Source organism: Octopus sinensis, linkage group LG4 (genome assembly GCF_006345805.1).
Source record: "Octopus sinensis linkage group LG4, ASM634580v1, whole genome shotgun sequence".
Classification (NCBI taxonomy): Eukaryota; Metazoa; Mollusca; class Cephalopoda; order Octopoda; family Octopodidae; genus Octopus; species Octopus sinensis.
The window spans coordinates 38,582,226-38,594,725 of NC_043000.1; the positions used below are offsets into that span (position 1 = coordinate 38,582,226).

Consider the following 12,500-nt stretch of genomic DNA (forward strand, 5'->3'; position numbering starts at 1 on the left):
ATATATATATATATTATATATATATATATACACACACACACACATATATATATATATATATATACATATCTGTCCGTCTGTGAAGACATCAATTAATCCGTTTATCCGTCAATATATAAGTGCATATAAGACGGCGATGTGGCAGAATCGTTATCACGCCGAGCGAAATGCTAAACGGCTTTTCGCCAGTCTCAACATTCTGAGGTCAAACTGTACGAGCGTCGACTTTGCTTTTTATCGTTACAGAGTCGAGAAAATAAGTACCAGTTGTGTACTGGGGTTGATGTAATCGCCTTACCCCCTCCTCTGAATTCGCTGGCCTTGTACCAAAATCTTAAGTCAATATATATTGTCACAGGCGTGATTGTGTGGTAAGAAGCTTGCTTCCCAACAACATGGTTCCAGTTTCGATCCCACTGCGTGGTACCTTGATCAAGTGTCTTCTACTATAGCTCCGGGCCGACCAAAGACTTGTGGGTGGATTTGATAGATGGAAACTGAAAGAAGCCATCGTATATACACAAACACACACACACAAATACATACATACAAACATATATATATATATATATTTACACACGCACACACACCGTATTTTTGTACTTTGTATCTTGTTTTGTCCGGATTGCCGCTCGTGTTATCGTCTATTTTCCCGCATGTTGTGCTTTGCTGGTTTCCGTTTGTTGCGTTCTTTCTGTCCTGCCTTTGATTTATATATATATATATATATGTGTGTGTGTGTGTGTGTGTGTGTGTATGTGTATGTGTGTGTGTGTGTGTGTTTCCGTGCGTGCGTGCGCACTCATGTGTATTTGTGTGCCTGTGTTTATCGCCTCACCATCACTTAACAATTGATGCTGGTGTGTTTACGTACACATAACTTAGCAGTTCGGCCAAGGATACCTATAGAATAAGTCCTGATGTCGATTTGTTCGACTAAAGTCTGTGTTCCAGCATGGCTGCAGTCAAATGACTGAAACAAGTAAAAGAATATAAGAATATATATATATATATATATATATATATATATATATATATATCACCATGAGTGATCGATATATATATATAGATATATATATATATATATATATATATAATATATCACCATGAGTGATCGCTAGCCACTAAACCCTTTTCTATTTTCTCTCTCTGTTTTTTATTCCTGTGCTCCTTTCTGTCGAAGAGCGGAAGCTCGAAACGTAAAAGACTTTCTGACTTCCCGAGTGTTAAACTAATATATTTTTTGTTGTTTACACACACGTCTTCGTCTTTTGTTTCGTTTGATTTCTTTCGTAAATTCCAACTATATATATATATATATGTGCGTGTGTGTGTGTGTGTGTGTGTGTGTGTGTGTGCGTGTGTGTGTGTGTGTGAGTGTTTGTGTGTGTGTGTGCGTACGTGTGTGTGAATTGGTAGATAAATAATCACCACCTTTAAACATTTTCGACTTTGTTCTATGGCACTCAGCACGCATGACATCAACAACGACCCTAACTTGTGGAGATGATTCTCCTACTCATACAATGAATTTCATCTCTAAAAATGCAAATATCTTTAGGCTTGCAGTGAAACATGTCTTCCTACCATTACGCTTCTCCTTCACCTAACCTACTTTCACATAATTAGGTTATCAGAGGCCATCGTTTGTTATCGACAATGGCATAAAACAACAAGAAATAAGAGTAAATCTACTCTCAACTCCTCATCCGAGATAAACTGACATCTGCTTCACTATAAAACTGCATCTTTCATCAATCATAAAAAAAACAACATTTCCTCCTTAGCTACATTAGTCGGTCCATAGTTTTACATTAAAAATATATAACACTTTCCATAATCGAAACCATATTAAGGGGAAAAGACTACATACAGAAAAAATCGATAGCTTCTTAGCCAGGTGATTCGATATTCTTTGGCAAATTGCTCACCTAGGAACAAGTTAATCCTAAAATAACAGCAAGAAAGAAAATCACATAAAACCTCTTTATCTTTTCTAAAATCATGCCACGGGTTTGATGAAGTAATTGGTCCGAGCAGTAAACTGGAAGTAAATAACCAATATAATTACATTCAAGAGAGCTATTAACATAATCACCTCGTTTGGTGATTCTTGTATATGCCATTGAAGTACTTACACGGTATATAAAGCATGTAGCAGTAATATGCGGCGTATAATGCGCTTTCAAATATGGTTAGAAGGCCAGAAAATTCGGGGAGTGAGTAATGGACTACACGAACCCAGTGCTTAACTGGTACTAATTGTATCACCCACCAAAAGAATGAACGGCAAAGTCGTCCTGAAGCAACGAAATATAGAAGCAAACGAAATGCCGCTAAGCATTTTGTCCGTAACGACTCTACCAGCTCGCCGCCTTTATGAATATCAAGTAGACTTTCTCTTCTCTTTCACTTGCTGAACTGTCAACGATGTAAAAGAAACACATACCTTGAATATTTTGTAAACTTTCTCGCTTCGTAGACTATTCAATTTAGTATAATATATTTGCCTGCGTTTATGTCATGATGATGGTTTCAAGTAAGGACAAAATGGCTCTGTTACGTGGTTAGTTGGAATTAATCAAATATTTAAGATCTTTGCAATGAGCAGAAAAAAATATTAAGTATGTGCATTCTGTACGTCTTTGTAACTCCTCAATTCAACATTGAAATTTGTCACCCTGCATTATTTACGATTCATTATCCAAGGGATTATCTCCCTTACAATAGCTGCCACCAGGGTACCACTTTTATTACGGTTCACTTGCTTCAGTCAATTGACTGCGGCCATGCCGGGGCACCGCCTTGAAGAATTTTAGTCGAACGAATCAATACCAGTACTTAAATATTTTTAACCTTCACACTTATTCTATCATTCTCTTTTGTCGCACCGCTAGTTAATGGGGACGTGAACACACCGTTACCTGTTATCAAACGGTAATGAGGGACGAACGCAGATACAAAGACACATGAACACGCACACACGCACACACATACACACACATACACATATATATATATATATATATATATATATATATATATATATATATGCATACGACAAGCTTCTTTCAGTTTCCATCTACCAATTCCATTTACCACCGACCAGCTAGGTTTCTGTAAGAAGCTAGCGAAACTTTAAGTTTCATGGGACCGAATGAAACATTTAAATAATATCAATAAAAAGACCACTCAGAGAGTGCAAACCTCCGCCAAGACAACACCAATGTCCTCTCAAAGATTAGTCGGAGATAATTTTTAAAATGAGAATAGATGGAATAAACTCGACTTCTCACACAAACAAGAATACTAAAAATAAACCCGACCACTCTCAAGAATTAAGTATTAAAAAAACCGGAAAAATAATCCAGAATCCTTGTCCCGTACTCGATCGATACCCAAACCGAAGTAGTTCGTGCCAGTCACGAGGCCAAACATCCCTGAAAGTTTCATCCAAATCCATTCAGCGATTCTTGAGATATCTTATCCACGGATAAACAAACAAACATAACTGGAAATAATACCTTCGCCTTCTATAAGGCGGAGGTAATAATAATAATGATAATAATAATAATAATAATAATAATAATAATAATATAATAATAATGATGATGATGATGATGATGATGATGATGATGATGATGATGATGACAATAATAATAATAATAATAATAATAATAAATAATAATAATAATAATAATAATAATAATAATAATAATAATAATAATACCTGTTGTCATAGGTACCCTGGGAATGATAGCAAAAGGTGCTGATTGCTACCTAACTCAGATACCAGGAAACCCCAAAATGGCAGAAATTCAAAAGATAGTGCTCATGGGAACTGCTCATATCCTACGCAAAATACTTTCTACGTAATCTCATGGTTTAAAACAAACATTTTTTTTCTAGACATCCACCAGTACAACACAAAAAACAACCAAATATATGGCACACTAGGCATATCAACAACGTGAACTTCCAACCTGTTGTCTCTTGAGGTCTCCGGGTGAGACTTGGAGCCAACTTGTACAAATATAAAGCAAAAGTCAAACATATAATAATATTAATAATAATAATAATAATAATAATAATAATAATAATAATAATAATAATAATAATAATAATAATAACTTAGCGGTTCGGCAAAAGAGACCGATAGAATAAGTTCTAGGCTTATAAAGAATAAATCCTGGGGTCGATTTGCTCGACTAAAGGCGGTGCTCCAGCATGGCCGCAGTCAAATGACTGACACAAGTAAAAGAGTAAAGAGTATATATGTAACTCTTACTTCATATGTTGAGAGCCCCTTTCGTTTCTCCATTCGCCTGTTTATGTTTGTGTGTGTGTGTGTGTGAGTGAGCGCACGTCTCTGTGTGTGTGTTTCTGTGTGTGCGTGTGTGTGTGTGTTTGTGTGCATACTCACACACTGACATAGGGCGAGTGTATTTAGTTCTGATTCTCATAGTACAAATGAATGGCTTTATAAGAAATTGTCTGCAGAAATTTAGTTTTGTTTCCTGTCAAAGAGACCAGGTATTGGTTTTTCAGAGACGTAACCTTATCTTTAATTCTGTTATCAGTGTTAAAAGTGAAACTCTGTAAGACAGCCTTCATTTCATTCTTCTATTCACCGGACGTCGGTAGCTGGATGTGTTTGAAACGTCGCCAGATATATAGAAAATACACTAACAAAATTCCAATGTTTTCTAAGGAAGAATGGCAGGCCACAAGTTAGTCTGAAGCATTTACTAATAAAGAAAGATAATAGAAAGAAAGAAAACCATAGAAATCAGAGCTTTCGATGTTCTGCATTAGGGAATATTTTACGTTCCATTACAGATATCGTAGTCGGTATAAATAGATCCATGCGCATGCGCGCGCGCGCGTGTGTGTTGGAGGGGAAGTTTTATCCCTATAAGTATGCTGATCGCTCACATACACCTCTGTATGCAAGACTCTTTAATTTACAGGCGCAGGCGTGGTTATGTGATAAGAATTTCCGTTCCCTTTCACACGGCTTTGGTTCTGGGTCAGTTCCACTGTGTAGCACACTGGGTAAAGTGTCTTCTGCTATAGCATCGGGCCGCCGACCAAAGATTTGTAGGTGGATTAGTAGGTAGACGGAAGGTAGTCCGTCCTATATATATATATATATATATATATATATATATATATATATATAAAGAACAAAAAAGCAATAGAGGGCATTAAAACTTTCGGACAGATAGACGACAAAAAGGCGTAAAAGAGAAACAGCAATTAGAAGGACAGGCAAATAAAGACGGGTTATTCTAGGCTTTCTTTCATCAAGTACCAGAAGTCACGACCATTTCGGATATATATATATATATATATATATATATATATATATATATATATATATATATATATATATATATATGTACTATATATGTATATGTATATATATATATATGTACTATATATGTATATGTATATATACACACATATATATACATATATATATACATATATATATATATATATATATATATATATATATATATATACCTATCAATCTCTCTATCTGTGTGTGCGTGTTCTTTTGTGTCTGCTTTGCGTCACCGCTTGACAACCGGTGCCTATTTATGTTTCAGCACTTAGTGGTTCAGTTAAAGAGACTGATAGAATAACTACCAAGCTTTAAAAAAATAATTGCTCTGGTCGATTCATTCGACTAAAACGTCTTCACATTGGGGCCCCAGCATGGCCGCAATCTACTGACTGAAACAAGTAAAAGATAAAAGATATGACTTAGAAGAAAATATATATTATTCTTGTTGGCGTTGTTGTTGTTGTTGCTTGAGGCGAAGTTAGCCATGATCGAGCAGATCTGCTGTCGAATGTATTCCCGCCATGACCCTCCTGACTAATGCTTCCGGCATATTGTACCGCAAACCATACTGTCCCAAATGGTGTCCTTCCTGTATTTCTAAACATCAAGATTCTGATTGACGACAGGTCTTCGACTAACACTACTGACCGATTGATTGAAGGATTATTCAAACAATTGATTAATTAGTTAAATGTAGACGAATTTGTTAATAATAATAAAAGAAATTTAACATATATCAATATGACCTTCCGGAGATGCAACAAAATTTGTTTTAACATGCGAATTCACATGAAGAATCCTACAAACCAAATCCCAAACCTAATGTAACTATTATTTATTTAAGGTCAAATGACTAAAATTGGTGATCCTTCATTACTACGAGTGATTATGCAGAAGTTCCCTTGGTTTTGTCACATCCAGATAGTTTTCGTGGCTATTAGTAACATAGGTGATTCGTTTCACCCGATCATATCTATACAATCCATTAAAAGCCACGGAAGCTATTCTTTTTGACGTGAGAGAAAGTGTCCTCACGTCTCTAAGAGAAAATTAGATGTCATTTTTTATGGCAGAATCGTTAGCAGGCCGGGCAAAATGCTTAATGGAATTCCGTCGGTCTTTGTGCTCTGAGTTCAAATTCCACCGAGGTCAGTTTTGTCTTTTATCTTTTCGAGGTCGATAAAATAAAGACCATTTGAGCACTGGGATCGATGTAACTGACTTAACTCACCCACGAAATTGCTGGTCTTGTGCTAAATTTGAAACTGGTATTTTTTCAAGTATCTGAACTGGAACTCAGAAATAGATTAACTTCAGACAGAAATCTAAACTATATTGTCGTCTCCATTCACCCGGAGAATATCAATGAAATAACGAAAACATTTCTAAAAATGCATAACTTATTTGGTGTTTCTAAGCTCGCATCGAAGCCATGTGATTTCGGGTTCAGTCCTAAGGCACGGCACCATGAGCACGTGTTTTCTACCGTAGATTCGAGCCGACCAATGCCTTGTGAGTGAATTTGGTGAACGGGAAACTATGTGGAAGCCCGTTGTATATTTGTACATATATATGAGTACGCCTTTGTTTGTCACACACACATCGCCAATTGACAACCGATGATTGTTTGTTTTCGTTTCCATAACTTAGCAGTTCGGCAAACGAGATAATAAAATGAGTACTGAATTTTTTTCGACTAGATCGTTGATGGTTGTACCCCAGTATGGCCGCAGTCAAATGACTGAGACAAGTAAATAATGAAAGATAACCTCACAATCCAAAGGATATCGTTTGTTATGTAAATCACGCGGACATCTGCTCGCTCTGTCTCCGTCTGTCTGACTCTCTCTCACTTTCTTTATCTCTCCTTTCCTTTTCTCTCCCTCTCTGTCTCTTTATCTTTCTCTCTTTGTCCTTCTCTCCGTTTATCTCTGATTCCAGTTAATTCAACAGACACCAATCGTTATTCAAACTTCAAACGCCAACATCAAAAGGGGACATTCGTTAAACTTAGCAATTCTGATAGCTGCCTTGCATTATTTAGGAAAACAAGCGATTGCAATATTTTATAGACAGTATTTATGCTGTAAACAACTGTTTCATCATTCCAATTCGTAACAGCTTGATACTTTTAATTACTCGTTTTAATTAACCGTAGCGGGGAAGGTGCCACTGCACAATCATCCTGTCAGAAACTGTCAGCAAATTGTGCAAACATTATTTCCATCCATCCATATTCTGCTGGAAGGGTCGTTGAGGCTGAGTCCTCAGGAGTTCCTCACCAGAACGGCATATCAGAAACAACCGACATCACACTTCTCAGCTGGATTCCAAACGACAAGACCTTGCATATTACCCAAACGTCTCACTGGTTTGCCTGTGTCGCGGTGTTCTTCCGGTTGACTCGGCTTCAAGAGTATGTTTTTCAGAATCTTTCCTGCAACATTTTAATCGCATGCCAGTTGTACAGGAGCTGCGAACTCTCAATGCAGAGAAATTACGACTCGGCATGGAAAGTCTGCTTGATGTCGGAGCCACGTACCCTGTCGAGTAGCGTTATTCAACATATCCTTCGTAGAAACCCCATTCAAACCGTTTGTACTCATGATTGTAACCTTTATGAGTATAGATGAGGACACGGAGAAAATCACAATAACACTTTTATCGTTTTGATTTAAGGCAGGATCGAAAAGAAAGTATTTTGATATTTTAAAAGCGTTTTCTTTTAAATTCTCAGTCAACGATCAAAGATTCTCAAATCTCGTGTTATTTGGGTGGTAGGAGACATATTAGAAATATGAGATACCAACACGAGATTATCAAAAAACAATGATGGCAATGATCGTTTTTCTTTAATTCTACCAATCAATCATTATTTTCTATTTCACTCCGGTCATAATTGATCGATTAGTGTATCAAAGAGTCAGCTTCCTTTAGTGTTCTACTTGTTTCGAATAGATACAGCATAGACATCGCTTCCTTAAACCGTCAAATTACGTAGGCGCATGCATGGCTATAGAGCCAAGAAGCTCATTGCAGCCAGGTGGATTCAGTCTCCGTCCTACCGCGTGACACCTTGAGCAATTATCTTTTACTATAGCCCCGACATGGCTGCAGTCCAATGGCTGAAACCAGTAAAAGATAAAGTAAATTATATTTTATGATAAAACATTTTCAATGGGAGGTAACTGCAGATTTACCTGGGTGCCAGGTTTTCTTTCCCATCCCAATTACGAAAAAAACCCCAGATATTTTGATGTGGTGTGAAAGAAAGAAAGTTGTAAATATAGTCGAGCTAACGGTTCCTCATGAAGATAATATGGACGCCGCTCGGGCTCGAAAATTTAACCGTTATATAAACCTCCTCGAGGAATGTGAAGACGCAGGCTGGAAAGCGGAACATTTTCCAATCGAAGTTGGATATAGAGGGTTCGTTGGACACAGTGTGAGACGACTGTTGTTATCGCTAGGCCTAACTCATCGTAAAGTCAATACCACCATGACCGAAATCCAATCTACAGTGGAGAAGGCTAGCCACTGGATTTGGTTAAAAAGAGACGATGAGCGATGGCTAGAAGGATATTGAGCTTAATTTGATAACCAGCTGATCTAGCAAGCGGGGCCTCATATCAGTGAGGGCGGTGCGCATTGATGCCGTCGAGAGGTAGGCCCCGAAACGACGCCCATTCTCTCCCGATGACCCCATACACTTGCTGGCTTCCGGTATACGGAGCTTTTGACTGGTAGCACTTGCAAGTTGTTTGCAAGGCATGATAGTATAAAAGGAACATTAATTAATTTTAGCCAACATTTACAATAGAAAAAAAGACTGAATGATTTAATGAAAAAAAAATAATAATAAAGAAATAAATGCTGATATTTTGTTTAAGAATTTAGACTGTGGCGAATTTCAAAGCGATCTATGTTCAAAGATATGTGTTCCGGTTATGACTATTTCATATTTTTCTCAAACTTTTCTGCTCTAGGCACAAGGTCCTAAATTTTGGAGGAGGGGTCCAGTCGATTAGATTGACCTCAGTACGCAACCGGTACTTAATTTATCGATCCCGAATGGATGAAAGGCAAAGTCGACCTCGGCGGAATTTGAACTCATAACGTAGCGGCAGACAAAATACCGCTAAGCATTTCGTCCGGCGTGCTAACGTTTCTGCAACCTCGCTGCCTTCATATTATTTTCAAGCATTGAATCTAGGATCATGTAATGGAACATATCATGATTTCTCTATAAAACGGTAAGGTATGCTTTGAGGGCTATTTAGGTGCTATTTCTAGCAGCTATGGGTATCATGTGTGTTTCAGTGTGAGTCTGTGTGTCTGTATGAATGTGTGTGCGTGTGTGCACGCGCGCATGCATGATATATTTACCAAAATTACATAAAAATATCTTGAAATACTAAAGAGTAACTTTATTCACCAAAATCGTCATTGGCTTCAACCACGGCCTCCAGACGACTTCTGAATCTCCTCCAACTCTTCTGGGCGGCCTCCTTGTTTAAGTTGGTGAATGCTGCCATGACCCTTGCCTTTATTTCATCTTTGGTGTTATAGGGAGTTTTGCTGGTCCCTCACTCAACTGCGTCCCACACATAATAATCAAGGGGGTTGCAGTCTGGAGAGTTAAGTAGCCTGATGGTTGGGGTGATGTAGTTGCTAAAATTGTTTCTCAGCCATGACTGCATTCTCCTGCTTGTATGGCATGGTGCAGAGTCCTGTTGCTATATATTGGGTCTTCCAGCAGCCACCCTCTTGACCCAGGGCAGCACTACCTGCTCCAGGCACTTGATGTAGGCTTCTGTGATGTGTCTGTGATGAATGGAGGCATAACATCGCCATCACTTGTGATCACTTCAAACACCATGATGTTGACTGGGTGTTTGATTTTTATCACTCTCGGTACATGTCCTGAGATTGCACTGTCCTCAGATTAACACCCAAACACTTTGAAATGTTCGTACTGGAGGCTCCGGCGCGAATGTCAAGCAGTACAGTATGTCGTTTCCAAATTATGGCTGAATGAATTGCGACATGGTTCTGCCTTTCTCACAGATGGTGCCCAACTGACCCTACTATACTGTGTAGTCGACAAAATCAAAACGAAACAATGCGCATACGCGAGAGTAAAAATATAAATTCATGACAATTTACCCATCGCACCCTGTATATAGGAAATATGTGTGTACATATGTTACATAGCATATATGTGTGTGGATGTGAATAGTTATGTGTGCATGTGTGTGTCTTTCTGTGGTTGCTCCAGCATCGCCGCTTATCATCTGGTGTTACTTTGCGACCTCGTTACCGAGAAGTCCTGCAAAAGAGGCTGACGGAAAGAATACTAAACTTTGTATTTAAAAATTAGGGTCAATTTGATCGCCTACCACTTCATGTCTCGCCCCAGCATGAAACAAGTAAAAGATAAGAAAGTAACGTCTTATCAATGAAACATGTAGTAGTCTCTGAGTGAAGGCAGCCAAAGTGTAGAAATCTATAAATATTTGAATAGCTCAGAATTTCACATTGACCTACAAAAGGTTTGTGGGAAAGCTAGATAATTTATATGTATATATATATATAGATATATATATATATATATATATATATATATATATATGGAGTTAAATGCAGGTGTTATTGAAATCTATACGTCCGACATATGTTTAGAAGAAAACATTGGTATTATTCCAGAAGGAATAAAATAATGTAAAACAAGGCAATCTTCTTATCAGGGAAAAAAGAAGAGAAACAAAATGCATCAAAAAGACATTTTAGCCAAATGTTATTACTGCATATATGATGAAGAGAACGCTGGTACGATATTTAAAAAAAAAAAACGTTTATATATATAACGTCAAAGGCAATTTACAGAAAGAGAAGGAGGAGGAAGAAAGAAATTAGCAGAAAATTAAGTGGAGAAATATAGTGCAATAGGTGAATAGGAATAATGGTTAAAGTCATGGAAATAGATATATTTAGTGGAAGTGAAATTTAAGAAGACAGTTAAAGGTCCAAATCACTTATAAGAACTATAGGTATGTTTTTGCCAATGTTTGTAACGATAAACGGGTTCTTTAAACGTGTTTACAAGAGGATTCTCTGAGAACAGGATGAAATACAGTTCATCGTTACAGAGCGAACAAAATGATTTGCCTTTATCATACGGAAATTATATATATATATATATGGTAGTCACAGAAAAGAGGAATTTCGATTATCCCCACTTGGTGAGTTGTAATGTATATAAGAAATTAAAAAAGGAAAATACGCACACTTAGATAGTTTTAATATAATTTTTAATATATCGACCGGTTTCGCTATCGCTATTCATGATATTATGTTTTACTTATTTGAATATATACTTTCTCTTAAGAAGAAATTTGGTCCATGTTGTGTGATGAAACTCACGAGTGAATTACTTCACAAGTAGATAAATGAAGGGAGGTAATTGGTTGTCGTTATTATTGTTATTGTTGTGGGTAAGGGAGATAACTGTTCAGCTTTCGGTAATGGGTGGGGATTATATATGTGTACAGACAGAGACAAGTTTCAAAAACCTTGTTTAGTAGGGAATTTATGTACAGTGATGTAATCATGAATTGAAATAAGTAAAAAGACAAAAGTTGGTTATGCGTGCATATTAAGACGTGTTTTGTATTTTTCAACGAAAAAAGTTTCGTTATTTAAACGTTTAAAGTTTTTGGAAACACACACACAGACATATATATATATATATATATATATACATGTATATATGGGTGTATAGTATACTGTGCGTTTGCATTTGACGCATATTTAATACGTATTTGTACTGGATAAACATAAATGAATTGCATCCATACTTACCGGGTGAACCACTCATTCTCTGGGAGAGCTTTAAATTTTCGTTTAGCAATTCTACTGTTCCTTCTTGGGGGTCCAGTTCTAGAAGATCCCGATCGACACGGTCAGGAAAGGTTGTAAAAATTGGGTCTTCAATCCACCATATTTGAATCTTGAAAGCTGAAATGAGATGATATCGATTTAATAATTACAACAAACCGCCATTACTAAAACATGTTCCTATTATCTTTTAATTGTTACAAATTAACATTTGGCAATATCTCCAATTAAGATTTAAAATGCATTTTGT

General features: G+C 37.0%; 1 protein-coding gene across 1 annotated transcript in view; it reads right to left on the minus strand.

The window, feature by feature from the left end:
* Positions 1-7,909: 7,909 nt before the first annotated feature.
* LOC115211034 overlaps positions 7,910-12,500 on the minus strand; it is a 133,667-nt gene continuing 129,076 nt past the window's right edge. Inside the window, exons 8-9 of the mRNA XM_036502622.1 lie at positions 12,215-12,370; positions 7,910-7,968 (exon numbers count right to left, since the gene is read on the minus strand). Coding sequence (XP_036358515.1) covers positions 7,910-7,968; positions 12,215-12,370 — 215 coding nt within the window. The remainder of the gene's footprint in view (positions 7,969-12,214; positions 12,371-12,500) is intronic.